At 37.3% G+C, this 18,881-nt stretch overlaps 1 protein-coding gene across 5 annotated transcripts in view; it reads left to right on the top strand.

Moving 5' to 3' along the window:
• Window positions 1–18,881, top strand: part of Kcnh7 (potassium voltage-gated channel subfamily H member 7) — a 427,553-nt gene that overhangs the window by 273,095 nt on the left and 135,577 nt on the right. For all 5 annotated transcript variants that reach the window (XM_026778717.1, XM_026778715.1, XM_026778716.1 and 2 more), the window contains exon 3: window positions 11,644–11,799. In XM_026778717.1, the coding sequence (XP_026634518.1) occupies window positions 11,644–11,799 (156 nt within the window). The remainder of the gene's footprint in view (window positions 1–11,643; window positions 11,800–18,881) is intronic.

Here is an 18,881-nt window from a genome sequence, read left to right as displayed (position 1 = left end):
AGGAGAGGAGAGGAGAGGAGAGGAGAGGAGAGGAGAGGGGAGAGTTGAAGATTTCCTTGTTTAGAATGTATCTAAACCTATAAACTTCTAAATCTCTAATATAAATAATGGATGTCAAGCATCTACTATAGAAGGGTGTTTGCTATACAGAAATCTCTTCCTAGAATCATCTCCACATCTTTGGAAGACATGGATGCTGGAGAGAGAATGAACCAGGTGGTGTTTGGCTCTTCCTGAAGAAAGGTGAACAAACATCTATTCACCTGAGATAGGATAGCAGTGTCAGACCAGAGAAAAGATTCCACCTGAGTCTGGCTTAATGAGCCAGTGAGTTTCCTGTGGTTCCATCAAAGTGTAGGAGTGAGGAAGACTTAAGGACTGCACATCACTGAAAAAGGCCACCTCAGCATGAGTGAAAACTCATGAATGCTGCCTCTCTGAAGGTCCCCACAGGAGCTTACAGGCAGCCACTCTCCCAGCACTTACTACTAGAATATCCTTGGGGAGGAATCTTATGAATCTTGTAAGTTTTAGGAACTTCCTTAACCTCTGGGTTTTATTTCCTGTGGTTTACAGCCTTCCTTTTTCTTCCAAGTTTCAAAAATTCTATTCCAAAAGAGAAAGTTTCAATTCCAGAGATGTCACTTCCCAATTCCCAGTCATGTCAGAATTCAAACCTTTGATTTTGTTACTTACTTGAAAGACTTCTCTGTGGTGGTAGCTATGGAAGGATGCAGGAATCAGGCTAGAACATGCTCATTCCTAAAAGGCCCCAAGGCAGAACCATTTGACTTCCAAGAGAAAAGGCTTGGAACCTAATCTATCTAAGCCAAGGACATTGTAGAAACATGAAAGCCTGAGAAAAGAAGTGCGAGGGTTTAATTTTCCGCAAAGTGCTACAAAAGATAAAAATCTTTTTTTGTGTACACCTGATTTGAAAATCCTGAAATTCTGAGTCTTACCATAACAAAGAACTCAGGAGAATAGCATTTTGCCCAAGTTGTCATAAGGGACAAAGTGTCCCAATATCACAAGAGACGAAAATGATATGCATAGCTGCCTTCATATTTGGGTCGATGGCAAACGACATCATTGTCTGTTATTATGTTTTCCTGAGCCAGTAACGATATGAAAGCTTTCAAATCCATCAGTACAGTGTCTGGAACACAATAAATATTAGAGGTTAACATGAGCATCCTACCTAAAATGTGCTTTCAAGTGTTACCCAAAGTGTCTCTAAAAAATTCAAAATAATTCACACATTGCTGTTGCATATCAAAATGTTAAAAGTATGTTCTCGTAGTCACCTAATATATTGTGTGCATTCGGGGACAATTTACAAAGTAAGGAAGAATCTAAGAACTAAAGCAGGCTCTCATCACTACAAAATGCAAGGGCCCTGCCTTGGACATTAGCTGATGGAAGGTCCATCTTCTGGGAAGTCAGCACCCTCATCTAATAGCTCTCTAATGCACCTGCTCAGCAAAGCTAAGGGATTGGGTTGATGAGTTCGTATCTGAAATCCCTTAGGAAATAAATGTCTCCAATGCACCAGTCAACCTTTGGAAGATGCTCCTCTCTTGTTTTCAACAGAGAAAATTACTTCTCTGTGTCAGTTAATAACAAAAGCCTTCCTTTATATTTCGCTTCTTATATGCCAACTTCTTGCTGAGTGCTTTGAATGCATGATCTCATTTTGTCTTACCAATAACATTGTGCATATTCCACTGTCTCTTTCATTGCCCTCTTTACGGATGGGCAGTGCAATTCTTGGAGGCATTTATTAATAGACCTGTGTAAGGTCCTTTGTCAAATGACAAGAGTCAGATAAATGATAGTTCTACATCTGTACAGGGATACAATGTCAAAAATCATACAATCCTGTCATTTTGAGTATTTAAAATTACTTAAAGAAGCCATAATTAAACACAAATTATTTTTCTGTTACATGAGACACTTATCACATAGCAGAACATGAATGTTATATAAGCAAGCTTATATAACATAGACGAATTTTCCATAATTTTTTAAAGCTGGCAGGCAATGAATAGGTAATATTTATTTAGAAAGGTCTGAAAAGACAGTTGTAGTTCCTTGTCACTCCAGTAGGGACAGAGACGATCTATATTTGTTCATGATTGCACCCATTTAATTATGTTGGGGAACAAATACATTTATTATGTTAAACAGCTTTTCTTAAAGCAAAGGTATCACTAGACACACTGACTTCTGGGGTGCATTCTTATTTAAAATGTACCTACAAAAGACATATTTTTATTAACTCATGTGAGTCCCTCCTGTTTGTTTTCAGCACACTCCCTGAGAGTTAGCAAGGTGATTGGGAAAATAAGAAAAATGACCACCGGTCTACTGATAGCTCCATACCTCCCACAGCAGTTGAGTCAGACTCAATCCATCAGAGCAAACATACTGTATGGGCTCACTTGAACTGACTGCTTCATTTATTTTTGCTGCTATGATGTTGGGTAAGAGTTATTTAACGACCTTTCTAAATGTCCCTCTGTCTCTTTAATCAAACATATAGCTCCTACATCTTTGAACTTATGTTTTCTCTGTGGCCTCACTAATAACTACAGCAGGCCGCGTTGAAGTTCTCTGTACAGTGAAGAATTGCTTCATGAGATGCTCCCCTCCTCAGAACAGCTTGTCACTTCCTTAACACCAACAGACTAAATTTCTAAAACACCAAGACAGGATCTCCCACAACCCTCCTTCATCTTTTCCGGGTAATAACATTATTCTAGCATGCGGTTAGTCAGTGTAGACTTAATAAGCACAATAACCCTTTACTCCTTCCTGATTCTGTAAGCATTCTTAATTAAACGTATAGGGTCCCCAAAAGAAATATATAAAGAAGACATAAAAATGTAAAGGGGAGGTGACTGTGATTAAAGTACGCTATGCACTTATAGTAAAATGTCAAAATCTTCACATGGCCATGCCTTTATTGCACTAACATTCCAGAGTCATCATTTTCCCTCTCAATTTGCACAGTGCGTTCAGACTGTCAGCCCGAGTCATTACAATGCACCCCATCTTCATCTGTTTCAGCCACACTGTCACCTTCCTGGCTTCCCCAGGTTGAGGTTATTCTATACATGCTAATAAAACAAAATAGCACAGATCTGTACTTACATAATAGAATCTTCCTCCTTACTGTTCACAAAGCTGGCAGTTTGGGGTTGCAAATGGTTACCCTTTATTATGTACTTAAATATTCTCCTATGCCATTTATTATCTCTGTATTTATTAGGGAATTCACTGAACTAGAATTCCACTTATAACCATATTTTACTCCTTGAAAGGACTTGCTCCAAACAGTCACACCATGGCCTCAGTACAGGGTGTAGATTCTGAAGAGACACAGTTCCTTCTACAGTGGGGCCCCTATATGTGTTGTAGCCTGTTCCCTGACTTTTCTCCTTAATGGTCACTTATTTCCTTGCTTCTTTACTAAAATGTGCTTTCTTCAGCAAGGTCTTTCCCACTGAGTAAAAAGCTTTAACTTTTTCCTCCCCATGGTCCTCACTGGCCATTTTCTTTGCGTTGATATGGCATGCTTCTCACCCCACAGAGAAAGAAGGCAGAAGAAAAGCTCAATAGTGTAGCAGGTTCTGAAGCAGATATCTCATGTCTGTTGACTCCAGATCCTGTCTTAAAGCTACAGGCTACTGCCCACTTGGTCACTAATGCTCCATTGTCCCACTCATGTGTCCTCTTCTGTGGACAACCTTATGTGGACTGTCTCACCATCAGGAAGAAGGAGGAGGAGCAACTATCAACTCAACAAATATTGATGGCACTGCCATGGTGTGCTGAGGTGTGTCTGGGAGTGGGACACAGCATTGCTCTTTTCTTCTTCAGATGTTGTGTTGAATTCTGAAATGGATCATAGATAGGGATGAACAAAATATTGATATATGGGAGACCAAATGACATCATATAAACTCTCCAAATATTAATTTCTTCTAGTTCTGTTCCACTACTTCAACACATGACCCTTTCCTTTGGGTCACAACTTGTACAGTGGGGACATTGATATTTGGAAAGAGTTCAAAATGGATTTGGGGATGTCTAAAATGTCCTGACGACAAAACCAAACATTTCTTCTCATGGAGGCTGCATGAGAGCTGTCGATTAGGTTGCTTTAACTTTCAAGATTTTTAAAAATTCCCCAGATGGCGATAATCAATTAAGTCATTCTCAGTTCAATAAGAAATTAGTGATTTTCACAAGTCTCCTTTTTGAAATGGAAACACTTGTATTCTTTCACCTTTAAGGAGAGAGCAGTGAAGCACTCTCAGTGAAAGAAGGAAAATGAGGGTTATATACAGAATGTCAAGCACCAAGTCCATTTGTTTTCTTGTTTTTCTACCTAATTCTACCATCAGTCATTAGTGACCAGATACTTTCTTCTCTTGTGGGAAGAGCATTCCCCTTTGATTTTCTAACATGTCTTTTTATTCGAAATTAACAGCCCTGCCTTTTAGATGAGGCCTCTTCCTTCCCTAGAGATTGCTGTGTTTTATTTTTATTCTAGAGCCAGCCTTTAATGACATTTTTTAATCTTCAAAGGCCTTCCAGTCTACTAGAGAAAAAGGAATAAAAGATCCCAAGTATTTGCTAAATTGATTAGTCCAGAAAAGAATATTCTCTATTTGTTGTCCCAAAGATAAACATTGTGATTCCACCTCTAAGAATGGTAGAAGGTGAGAGAAAAATGCATACAGAGTCTGAGCAGTTACCTTGAGGTAATAGTCAGGGTTCTATAGAGGAGCAAAACTATATATCTCTAGCGATACCTATATGTATTATTAGATTTTTTTAGAGTGACTATATGTGGTCCAGATAGTCTAGCAATGACTGTCTACCAGTGAGAAGTTCAAGAATCCAGCCGGGCGGTGGTGGTGCACGCCTTTAATTCCAGCACTCGGGAGGCAGAGACAGGAGGATCTCTGTGAGTTCGAGACCAGCCTGGTCTACAAGAGCTAGTTCCAAGACAGGCTCCAAAACCACAGAGAAACCCTGTCTCGAAAAACCAAAAAAAATAAAAAATAAAAAAATAAAAATAAAAAGAATCCAGTAATCCAGTAGTTGTTCAGTCCACAAAGCTGGATGTCTCAGCTAGTCTTCAGTATGTGCTGTAATTCCAAAGAAAGAGGCTAGTGAAGGAATGGACTTGCTAAGGCAAGCAGGCAAAGAACAAGAGCTTCCCACTTTGATGCCTGTTATATACGTTGCTGGGAGAAGGGATGGCCTAGATTAAAGGTGGATCTTCCCGCTTCAAATCACTTAAGAAAATTTCCTCCCAATTGGATCCAGACACTTGGGTTTTAGTTAATTCCAGGTGCAGTCAAGTTGACAGCTAAAAATAGCTATCACATTTGCCCTCTGTAGATCCGGCAACAATAGGCAAAGATATAGCTCACATTATTGAATTTTGCTGCTAAGTGTTCTCTGTGTGCCCAAAAACTGTTGTATACTGTGGAGTTTGCAATGTGATGAAAATGCTGTTTATTTTGTGTGTCATCATCCCATGAACTTTATTCACAGGGGATAATCAAGTGCTATTTGGGTGGGGGGTTGACAGGCATGTAGTTTTATGAATCGCTTTCAGCCATTGGACTTCTGTTGACTTTTTATTGTACAAACAGATCTAAAGATACAACATCTGACCTGCATTAAACAGTCAGCGGTGTGCCTGGAGTACCTCCCAGTAAGCTGATTTCTATTTGCTCCCCTTGGAGTATAAAGTGAGAGGGAGGAAAGGTTGAATAGGACAGCAGTTGTTACTTGGCTGGCTTGTTGGCCTTCTGTGGGATTAGCAGATGTTCAGAGTTGACATGGCCTTTCCCAGACAGAAGGATGTGCTGTTCAGAGGCTATGTTGACCTTACCTACATTTAGCTGCCTTTTCCTGCATGTTTTCCTCCCAATTCAGATGGTCCTTATTGTCAAAGGACTTGCCTCCTTCCTTTTCCTCTGAAGTCCACTCATCCCTAGAACCATGAAGTTCTTAGTCCAATGCATAGGTTCAGGTGAGTAGACATCACCCACACCACTGTCCTGTCCGTTACTCAGCCATGGTGTGACTGGCTCTGTGGAAGAAGAGATGCTGCAAACTCTTTGCCCTCTATTACTGCAGAATTGGGGCCCCATGCCAACAACCTGGCTACTGTACATTTCATTATCTTTCAAACACCAGCCTCTACTTCAATTTAAGAATTACCTTCCATTAGGGAGTACATTTCAGGGGTCCTCAACCCACAATTTATATTTTATAGAGGACCTAGATGTAAAGTTCCTGAGATGGGATACTCACTGTCAGCTTTCCCAATTAAATCCCTTCCTCAGTCCTTTCTATCACTCTCTTCCCCATCTACAGGTGCTTTATGTCCTTGGAATAACAGTTGGATGGCTTTGTACATCAGTAGAGAATTGGAGCTTAGTCTCATCATGGTTCTTGATGTACTATCTAGGTTTTTCCAACTAGCTACAAACTGAGAACCCTGGGAAGAAAAAAACTCAGTTTAAAAACTTTGCCCTTTCCATATGCCCTATGGTTATGACTGTAAGATATTATCTTTGTTGCTAATTAAGGGAGAAGGGCCCAGGCCTCTCTAGGCAGGGTGTGATCACTAAACAGCATGTGCTGTGTGGTGTAAGGAGGTAGCTGAAAATGAGTCTGGAAGCAAGCCAGTAAACAGCATTCTGCTAGGGACTCCTCTTTATTCGGTCCCTGCTTCATGTTCCTGCTTGAATTATTCCCTGGCCCCCCTCTGTGATGGACTGTGACATGCAAGTGTAAGCTAAAATAAAATCTCTTCTTCCCAAGTTGTTTTTGGTCATGCTGTTTATCACAGCAATAGAAATCAAATGAGAATAGACTTGACCTATTAGAACATCATGTTAGCATGGTATAAAGAATTCTATCCTAATCCCTGGCTGCACAGATATTCATTCATTTAATTCCAAGAATAAGGATAGACAAAAAAATAATTATTTACAGGATACAGATAAGTAAAGTATGAACTGAGCTGAGCCATTTAGTAGAGCTAGCAGGTTGCTCAGAAAATAAAAGAATGGGACAGGGTTTCAGAGACACACATTCCAGCTGCAAAGCTAGCACTCTCCAACAAGAGGAGCTGCCATGTTTTGCATAGGTACCATGTGCAGAGGAAATCAGTAAACACTGAACAAGGCAAAAATAAGAAAAATATCTCAAAATAGAATTAGACCTTTCTTGAGTTTAAGTAACTTTAGATAGCCTAATGTGAACAAATTTGGATAGAATTATTTTAAAACAATTCAATGTACTTTGTAGAAATGTAGAAACATACAACATTTTTTTCAAGCAAGAAAATATAGCTTTAATATCTTTTCTAGCTACGGATCTGTGCTAGAACTGTGTGGAGTTCATCCATTAGTAGAACAGTTCGAAAGAATCTTCTGTTGTCAGATGTAATTCATGCAGTTTATTCATTCTTGAATGCGTCCAAACAGCTCCATGGCCACAGTTCTATGAAATATTTCTTAAAGAATTGCATGTTTGCTAATGTCTCATGATGCCTATTAGCAAGAGGGATTAATGTTGGCTCTGAAGCCCTGATGGCCCACAATCTTGATTCCACTCCCACTTCACTGTGTGTTCCTTCGTGATCATTATGGGGTCTGGCTCATCTATCCTCTGACTCTGAAGTGCCTCTGGAGTAGGGCTACAGACTTTCTCTATACCTATCTACCCCAATGACTTCCAAATTCATAACTCTGGTTTAGACTAATACCTAAACTCAACTTTACTGCTGTGCCTTCTGTTTATCTTCTCCACTTAGATATCCAAGCAATTTCAGAGTTACCATATTCAAACACCTAGGAATATACAAAAATCTTCAAGACCACTTCTTGCCTCACCCTGTTTCAGTTTAAGAAATAGTAAGTCATTCTTCTAGCTCAACACATGTTGAACTCCACCTAAGCACTTCCGCCCACACGACCCTGGTATAAACTATTATACTCACGCCAGTTTTCTGACAGTGTTTTCCACAGTGCTTTCTTTGCTCCCATCCTAGCCTTCTCAGCAAGCTATTGCTTGCATGCACATGAGAATGTTAGTTTTAAATCAAATGAAGCAATCTGTGCATGAAATGCCCCAGCACTTTTCCAACAGAGAGAAGTTCTCAGTTGGTGTGCCGTTTTGTATCTCCCTTGACCTACCCTCCACACCCCAGACTTTGTAGTCATCATGTTGGTATAGGTACTCGGGCTTCCCTGATGTTCCTTGTATGTGAAAGATGCCCAGTGAGTACACATTACAGACAAAAAAAATACTTTCAAAGAAGTTTGTGCAGAAAAATCATGGCCTTTCATTGCATTTCATAATACAGCTGAGTATAAGCCACTGGTTTATGAATAAAGAGGTAATTGTTGTATTATTCAAAGGACTACGCTTTTCTTGGCTAATAGCAAGAGTTTAAAAGTTTTAACTTCTGAAAAATTTATTAAAATAATCACGGTTTCTGACAAGTAGCCTTTTCCACTTTGGAAAGGTTTTCACTCAGGAAACAAAAATATGGAAATGAACCCAAGTCTAACCAGTATTAGTGCAGCATAATTGCATGCCTAACTGTATAAATAATGGATAATGTTATTGTAAATATTCTGCCTCTTAACAAACACTATTAATTTCATTTGAATACACGATGCACTTTAACAAGGTTTAAATTCTTTCTTGATTTAATGCTATTTAAATATCATTGAATAAGTCTTTCTTTTCTTCATTGTTAAAGTAGTGCTTCACAGATTATGTTTCTGTTCCTTTTGCTTCTACCACTTCATTCAGGGGAAAAAATATTAACAATCACAGAATGATGACTCTGACAGGTATGTTGCTTTACTCAACAGTGCTTGGAGGTTGCAGAATTATGCAAGCTAAAATACATTCCAAATATGCTCCTCCTCGGTATTCTGTGTCTCCCCTTTTACTGTGTGCCTTCCAGAGGCTACACAAGATTGATGGATATGTCAACTCCCCAAACTAAAACTGGAAAGCATGTAAGTGTGAGTCTTCAGTTGACTGTAGAAAGGATATATTATTTAATGGAAGTATGTAGGAAGCAATAGTGGTAAGCAATAAATCTCATATTAATTATACATATGCAATGAGATGTGGAGCTGATATATATGCATTGAACTGTTTTCCTGGAATACAATGATTATGTGCTTTTCAGTACTCAACAGTAAATTTCAAGCATTTGTACGGAAGGGTATGGTTTTCCTTTTATTAGTCAATACAAAACAGCTCTGTTCTATTACAAGCCTATTAGATCCTCATCCTTGCATCTTTTATTTATTGATTTCTCAAAGATCTAGTTTATGTTTCTGCTTCACAATCAGCAGCATACCTCAAATGTTGAAAGATTTCAAACTGAATAACAAATCTGTGAATTCACAATTATATTCTAAATGGTGTAGGAAATGTCATTGGAAGTGGTAAAATCAATATGTATTTTGACTCATTAGGAAAGTGCATGATGGCTGTTTCTCATGTCTCTTCAGATTTTGTTTAACCAGTTTGCATTGTGATGCCTGGCCCATGGCACGTCTATATTTAGCTCTAATGGAGCACTCTTAAATTGCTTATTTTGTGTTTACTAAAGTTGGCCTGTTTGTTACCATGGAAACTTGACAAGAGCTCTAGCTAACTATTTTATTAGATGAATTGAAGATACAGCTGAAGACTGGATGTGCAGCAAATCATTCTTAAAGCATGTTTTTTTTTTTTAGCATCTGTGCAGTGTGGGCTACTGATCTATATTTGACATTTTCTTAGGGTCTCTTCCGTTTGATATTTTATTAGGGTCTATTCCATTTCAAATATGGAAGGATATCAGTATTTATAAATCTAAACCGTAACTAAGACTTTGGTATCTCTAAGATACAAAGAGTAAGTGCTCTAAATGGGTATTTGTAACTCTGTTCTGTAGAAATTAGAGCCCATTGGAACAATTTACCACATGGCAAATAACTGTCCAGCCGCATTCTTCAAAGCTCTGCATCCTCCACCTACAGCGGTATCAGAAGCAGCTTCTGTTCTCAACTCTGATAATATTAGCCATGATACGGGACTCTGTAGGAAGGAAAAGGCTTTATTCACTGCTGATTTTGCTTGCAACAGAATTTGCAACGCCTCTTCAGAATGTCAGCAATCTGTAATTCTTGAAGATGCTGGGGTTCTTGGTTCAAACCTTCTGCTATCTGCCCGCACCTTTGTCCCTTCTTTCCAGATGGCCATCATTTTCTCACAATTCATCAAAATCTCTTATTAACCTTGCCTTCCTACACCCCTCCCTATTTTGTCACTGAAACATAATTCTTGGGCTAATATAAAAAAGCAAGAATAATCATAATACATGTTACTATCTGAGAGATCAAGATTGCTTTCTGAAGTTTTTTGCATTTACATTTGGCTGAAACAAATGCATAATTCTAAAGTTTAATCTCGCTTTTACTGAATAGAGCAAATACTCAGAAGACAGGGATTGAAAGGTATAGCAAGGAGGCTGCTTGTTGGTTCCTGGCTGCTCAACCCCAAAATAATCACACAGAAATTGTATTAATTAAATCACTGCTTGACCCATTAGCTCTAGCTTCTTATTGGCTATCTCTTACATATTAATTTAACCCATTTCTATTCATCTGTGTATCACCACATGGCAGTGGCTTACAAGCAAAGTTTTAGCATGTCTGTATCTGGCAGTGGCTCCATGGCTTCTCTCTGACTCTGCCCTTCTTTCTTCCAGCATACAGCCTAGCTTTCTCTGCCTAGTTCAGTTCTTCCCTGCCATAGGCCCAAAGCAGTTCTTTATTCATTAACCAATAAAAGCAACACATAGACAAAAAGACCTCCTACACCAGAAAGCAACTGTTTGAGGATTACTAGTTGTCAGCACCAAGGAATCAGACAGAAGGCAAGTAGTTTAAAGAAACTCAGCTTCTCAACTGTATTTCATAGATCATGAATGGTGGATTCACAGAGGTAACTAATGGCAATACAGAAAACAATAATACAACAATATAGATATTTTCCTAGGTTCTAAACAATTAAAACCAAATAAAATATTGCCATTTGGATGCTTGCATTTTTCTCATTTTTTACATCTAAGATATACAGTAATTTCTTGGGTCTAGGAAACAGAAAAAAAAAGATATAATTTTTAATTTCAAAATCATGGTGATATAAAATGAATATCTCTTCACTTTTTATACAAGTATATTTCTCATAGACATAGACTTAATACAAATATGTAGGGCATGGATGAATGTGTTTTCTACAATCTTAAAAATACTTTTCTATACTAGTTGTTAAAGTTATTGGTAAGAGCTGATAGGATTTGATATTGTGTTTTTCCACAATATAGTAACTGAATTACACTCTAAACTTTTTATGTGTATCTATAAAGTAAGTACATATGCAATAAATTATGGGAAATTAAATTATTTTATTGATTGTCAGTGGTCATTTAAGATGTTTTTATAGGAATGCATTTCAATTTTGTCTTTACTGATAATTCACAGAGAAGGTATCTGTTTGATCTAACACTCATTTTTTTTTTCCTCCCCTTAGGCTCCACTTTCATTTGTAACACTCACATAATCCCAGTGAAGAACCAAGAGGGTGTGGCTATGATGTTCATCATTAATTTTGAGTATGTGACAGATGAAGACAGTGCTGCCTCCCCAGAGAGGGTAAACCCAATCTTACCAGTCAAATCTGTAAACCGTAAGTACAAGGCCACATGTCCATAAAGTCTGAATACTCTGCGGCTGCTATAGGCATTTGCATGAGTCAGTTCCCACATAGAAAATATTGCTACTTTATTTCAGATAGCCATAGCCGATGCTACTCTACAGAATTTATCATCTACTTTGACAGTCATGTATCTCAGGTATTCCGTGATGCTAATGCCTTTGTTTTTTTCTTCTGGGCAGGGTCATACTATGTATTTTTGAGTGGCCTCTGAACTTAGTATGTAGTCTAGGTTGGCCCCAAACTGACTGCATCTGCTTCCACAGTACTGAGATTCAAGGCGTACTCCACCACGCTAGCCACTTTACAATACTTCACTGAACAATGAAAAACACTTAGGCTGTTTACAAATATTAGGTATTAGAAATAATATTTCACATCAGGTAAACAAAAATTGTAATGCTTGACAAGATATTAGCTTATAAAATAAAAAAATAGTTTCGTTTCAGTTAACTTAAAATAATGGGCCAATAAACTCATAAAAGATGCTTTAAAAAGAACTAATACTTCATATAAATAACTTTGTATTGGTAAAAATAAAGCAGTTCACACTGTTAGAGGATATTCGGTTCACTTCATTTACTGATTTTTTTCCAACTCAGTCTCCTGTACCTTAATCTATGACACATGAATTCTTTTCTCTTCTCTTGCTGCATTTTAAGCTACATTTAAGATTTGTTTTGGTTGTGTCATTCCATCCATTTGGCACTTATTTCTTGATGCTCACTAAGAAGTTATGCTTCCCTTTTATTTGATTACAGTTCCAGTGGGAATGCATGTTTATTGACAAAATTGATTGTTTTTTCACAGTGATAGCATTCCGTGTTGATTTATTCCATCTAATTGTGTCAGTGTTTGGTTGTTTCAGTCTGCGTGATTTTCTTCTTATATTTGGTAACATAACTACTTTTCTAATAGTTGTCTAGATAGTTGTCTAATAGTTTACGAGATGCCATTTATCTGCAATTATACAATTTGTTGACTTTATAGATTAGGTCCTTCATTCATCCTCATCATACAGTGAATTTTGATTCCTTACATTGAGGGAGAAGAAAATTAGCTCAAAGGTCTTTTTCTGACCTTCCCACCATACAATTTTAGTCAATAATATATTTCTTTGAGCTTGTCACTGTGTTGTTAAATATCATTAATAGTATGCTACTTGACTTTTTAGTTTGGATTGTATCATTAGATTTCTATATCTTGTCAACAAACTTAGTCTGTCTTACGATTTTTCTTCCCCAACCCCTGCCCCTTTTTGATGTCATTGTGCAGTCTGTCAGTTTTGGAACATTTTTATATTTTTCACTTTTTGTTTTAAATTTCTAATAAAACAGAATCAGTATTCACACAGATCTCCTCAGTTTCTCCAACATAATATACTAAATTAAACTTATTCTTGCAAAGTGTTTTAGAACACTTTCTTATTCAACAGGGTAGTGGTTTGAATGGAAACTGTCCACCCTAGTCTCAGGCATGTGAATACTTAGTCCCCAGTTGGTAATAGTATTTGGGTAAATTTCGGGGTATGGATACGCTGGATTATGTATGTCATGGAGGATGAGCTTTAGAGTTTAAAATCTCAGGTCATTTCTAGGTTAATGTCTCTGCTTTGTACCTGTGGTTTAAGATTTAAGCTTGCTACTCCAGCTGCCACGTCTGTTTCTTCTCCACCATGGCAAACTTTTATCCCATGAGAACCGTGAGCCTGAATAAACTGTTCCTTCTATAAGTTGTCTTGGTCATGGTTTTTTTTATCATAGCAGTAGAGAAGTGACAAATAAAAACATGGTTCTTCTATAGCCTCAATGCTTGAAGGCCAGCATTGGTAGATAATAACAATTTGGATATTATCTTGCATTTGCATTGGCCTGTGACTCCAACAGACTCTCCATTCTTTTCATCCATTAAGTGTTGCTGACAAGGAGTCTAATGCTAGTCTCCTTGACCATACTAGTGGTTTGGGCCATCGGGCCGTTTTCATCTCACACTTCCTGTTTCTTCTCCAGTGTGCACACTCCTCTGCAAGGGTCCTCTTCAGAGTACAGTTCATAATTCCAAGATTAATGCCTCCTCTTTCCTTACATAGCTTTTGTGGCTCTGTTCTCTGATCCGTCCTGTGCTCTCCTCAGCAAATTCTGCTGTTCTAGGTGAACATTTCTAGGTGCAGTTGAAATAGAAGCCTGATGCTATTCTTGTAACAATGCTGCATGCCCAGATTATGCGTGCTTTGATTTGACATCTTCCTATTGATTTATTTGGTTGAGAGAAGATTCATATGAAAACTGGTCTTTATATATCTGGTATTTCTAATGGACATTGGAAAACATCACAAAAAATGTTAATAACAGAAATTTAAAACTTCTATACTTTATGTATATCAAATAACAACATATATGAAATAAAAATTATGCTCCCAAAGCATATGCTGCCTAACATGTCCAAATCTTGAAGTAGTATATACTTACAAATAGAGGCCAGAGACTGACACTGATAATGTTTTCTGTGTCCCTCTACCTCATTTTGAGATCAGGTCTCCCACTCGAACTGGATCTTACTGATTCAGATAGACTGGAGAGTCTCCTGTCTGCCTCCCTGGTGCTGAGATTCTAGGCATGCACTACTGCAGCCAGTTTTGTGTTTATTGAGGTTTTATCATTATGTATGTGTGTTTATGTGTCCTGGTGGATGTGTGTGGGTACACGTCCAGATACAGATGTATATGTACGTGTGAGACCCTGAAGTCGATATCACGTGTCTTCCCCAATTACTTTCCTCTTTATTTTTTTTTAACTCAGTAAACTTGGAGTTCATCAGTTCTGGCTACACTTGCTAGCCAGCTTGCCCTATAGATCTTCTGTCTCTGTCTCTTGAGTGTTAAGACCACTGTGGCCACCATGTCCACGTGTTTCTCACATGGGTTCTGGAATCAGAAGTACACAGCAAACCCTTTATTCCCAAAGCCATTTCCCAAGCTCTCTTATCCAGCTTTTTCACATGGGTTTTTGGGGGTGAAACTCAAGTCAACGTTCACATGTGTGCAGTTTTCTAGATAAGCCTTCATCACATGTGCAACCTTTTGACATTAAAACACAAAACTGTTATATACAAAGTTCAAGCTTAACAATCATATAATGAATTTTTTTTTTTAGATTTCACACACACAAAACACAAAAACAACTTTATGCTTTAAGGCAGGTTGTGTTTTGTATGGGTGTTTTTCTCATTACCCTTGGCTGCATGATGTTTCCTGCCCATGAGTCGCAGGTTCCTCCCTGTAAGCATACACCTAGATTTAATACTAAATCAAACAATTAAACATTTTTATAGTATCAGTTACTTCATGTGCCAAGCCTAAATAGCAGTAGAAATTAAATTTCTCCTAAAGCAAAGGTGGAACAAATATATTAATGTAATATAATGACAACATCCTGAATTTTCCCTCCGAAAAATACATTTGAGGAAATTTCTTGAGAAATCTGTAATTTATAAATCTTACAAAATATTAAACATAATTTTGTTAGGAAACAAAATTAAATTACTATAAAAAATTCTGGTCACAAACATTGTAGCTTTGAAGTGATACCCACTTCAATTTTGATATGTTCTCTTCTTGTCAAGTTCAGTCACTACAGGATGGTCTATGAGAGTGAACCCCAGTGGCATCTGCCTCTCTCTGTTTTGAACATTTGTGAATATTTATAAATATCTGTAAATATTTGTTTGTCCACAGAGGGAATGCCTAGTTTATTTTCTTAACCATCTTCTCAATTGCTTCATTTTACCCATGTGATAGTGTCTGGTGTGGCCCTTCATCTTAATGAAAGAAAGAAATAAACAGTGTGCCCACACGATAGCAGAGGATGGAATTTAGAGAAAAAAAAGGATAATGCATTCATTTAAAACTGAAATACAAATGTTGAATTGATACCTTGGTTTCCTAAAGAGAAAGAAATCGAAACACATGCTCCCAGAATATGAACACAGTCTATGGCATTTGAAATTTAGTTAGACTGGCATCTCATGGGAAAGTCCTGACAAGGCCAGTAGAGATTCTACTCCTTAATTTGTGAATATGTGTGGCTCCCCTATGGTGTATCTGTCACTCGCACAGGAAATCACTGGAGAGAGTAAAAAATATGCAGATACAATTGTTTCCATGGCTTTTCAAACTCTTATTATTTACAGCCAGTCTAGTGCCTTAGCTTTGTGTCAGAATTTGAAGAATTGATTGTTAAATCAAGCAGAAAAGTTTAAAAGACCCAAATTTTGCTTGATAACATTTCACATTATGTCTCATCTCTGACAAAATGTGCTGATTTATTTCTTTGAGAATAAAATTTTACTGTCAGTACAAAATAATGGCTTTGGCTCTTTCAAACATCTTTTGGTAGAGAGCCAGAAAAAAAAATACAAAAGAGGGGGGTGAAGGAATAGGAAGAAGAGATGGAGGAAAAGAGTGAGGGATGGATGGAGGGAGGAAAAGAAAGAAGAATGGAGGAAGGGAGAGAGGAAGAGGGAGAGAGAAGGTGAAATTTTAATACATTTCTTTGGAAAAACATATTGTTATGGAAAGTCAACCAAAGATGTCCACTGAAACACAGTTTATAGCCAATTGAAAGTCTTCATTCCAACCCGCTGGGAATATACACCGATATTCAGGACTTAAGCATAGCACTGAGTATTTAGAGCAAGGAACTTTTAAAGGCAAACTCTATCATGATATCTTGCTCCGGAGCAGCAGCTGCAGGGAGAGGTTTTGCTTTAGCAAGCAGTTTAACAGAAGCTAAGATAAGCAGTTAGCTGGAGATGGAGGTTTGCACAAGCAGGCAGTTTATCAGAAGCCAGGCAAGTTAGCTGGGGCATCTTTACCTCAGGTTCCTAGAATAGAGTTGAATAATCTCCCTTGGGATTCTCCATCAAGGAGATCAAATTCTAGTTAAACCTAAAATGGCTGCAGCAAGAACACAAGAAGGTAGAACCTTTGCACTGTCTTGCCCTGTTACAATGCTAACCCTTAACAGATATAATGCTTTAAAGTCCACAATCCAGTTGAAAGCTTGTGGGTAAATTAAACTAGTCATAAATAAAGTTTGGTTACACTGATTTATGTGTGTGTGTGTGTGTATGTGTGTGTATGATAAATACTTTAAACCTGATATTTTTCTCTAGTCAATGCTTAATCTCTTATGAAAATATGGTATGTATACCTCTGAGAGAAAGAATCAAAGAGAGGGACAAAAGGTGAAGATTGCCCATTTATTATTTATTAAAGATACATCTTTCTGTAAATTACTTGTCTCCCAAAAATGTCACCAACCTGAGCAAAAAAAAAAAAAAAAAGATGAGACATGTGCATATTTTTAACTATTAAATTATGATGACTAAGGAAAAGAATATTAAATGAATTATAGAAAAGAGAAACTATAAAAGGGAAAACTTGCCGTGTACTGAATGGAATAATAAACAATCTCAGTAAAAATATTAGCTTTAGAACATGGAACCCAACACAAGAAAAGTAAGCATATTATTCAGAAAAGTAATTTTTTTCACAATATTATCTGTGAGAGTTACAAGACCAGATAAAAATAAATGACTTATGTCCCCCTAAATGGAACATGTTCATAAGGAAGTGTTATTATTAATGGGTACAACTATCAAATTAGTAAATACTATACAATGGATCCATTTAACTAATTAATGTAAATATTAATACAATACAAACTCAGTATTTTATTGCTACTCTATATAAAATATTCTTAAAAATGGAAATAATAGAGTTTGCTAAGATTTTCTTGAGAACAATGGGGAATTTTGTTCTAAATTGAACAAAATTCTTGATTGTGATAGTTAATCTCAATTTTCTATTTGCTATGAATCAAAGTCCTCTAGGAGATAAGCCTTAGGCATGTCCGGGGCATGTTGTCCCTCTATTATCTAGATTAGGTTCACTGATGTGAAAGGACCTGACCACCATGGGTGGCGCCATTCCCTGGAATGGGATCTGTACTACCTACAAGGAGAAAATGAGTAAGCACATGCACTCCGTGCTGTCTGCTTTTTGACTATGGATCACCCATGTAAGACTGCACCCTTGAGCAGTGGGCCAGAATGAACCTTCTCATCCTCAACTCACTTTTCTCAGGGCCTTTTGTCATAGCAACAAGAAAATAAACTAAGATAATATCCAAACAGAAAATTAATGCATATATTTTTATCTTGTTTGACCCTACTATAAAAGTTTCTCTAACTAAACAAATCTCATTAATAACATTTTCACTCCTTAATCAATGTAAATTGCTTTGAGTCTCAATTTAAATCTACATCACTTACTGTCAAAAGTTCAGGATATATTGAGTTTACATTATAATTTAGGGATTTTCCAATAAGCTATAAGCTTTTACTAAGTTTTATTCAATTTTAGAAAAATTATTTCATCAAGCTATTGATTGACTATATATATATATATATATATGTATATATATATATACATATATATATATATTTGAGATACTCTTTCCTTTTCAGATTTTCTCCCATTTCCCTTAACTAGTACTTCCAACCTCCAAAATCTGGTAGAGTGGTTATGACTCTGGCCTCAAGTCCATTCCTGTGTTACACTGCAGAAACCTTTTCTTCCTGTGTCCACAGTAGGGGTGAAGGAGAACATTGGGTGGAAATTCCTCAGTAACTACATGCCACCTTTGGCTGACAAATCCTAAGGGAAACATATGTATCCCTTAAGGGTCTATACTCTCCTGTTCCTTCAAAATCCATCTTCCCCAGTGTCTCCCTCCCATGCCAGTGTTTTCCTCTGGCTCCTTCCTCTGTTGCTCATACTCAAGCTGCTGAGAATAAATAGCCTGCATTTCAACAGACACATTTTGTTTATATCACATCATATTTTTTTAAAGTTTTAATTAGTGGAATTTGTTGCCAGCATTTAAAATTTTGATATTGCACATTAAAATTAGGATATCTGGCACTCTCTCTCTCTCTCTCTCTCTCTCTCTCTCTCTCTCTCTCTGTCTCTCTCTCTTTTGAGAAAAAAAAAT

Source organism: Microtus ochrogaster, chromosome 4 (assembly GCF_000317375.1).
Source record: "Microtus ochrogaster isolate Prairie Vole_2 chromosome 4, MicOch1.0, whole genome shotgun sequence".
NCBI lineage: Eukaryota > Metazoa > Chordata > Mammalia > Rodentia > Cricetidae > Microtus > Microtus ochrogaster.
This window is presented reverse-complemented; position numbering and strand designations above follow the sequence as displayed.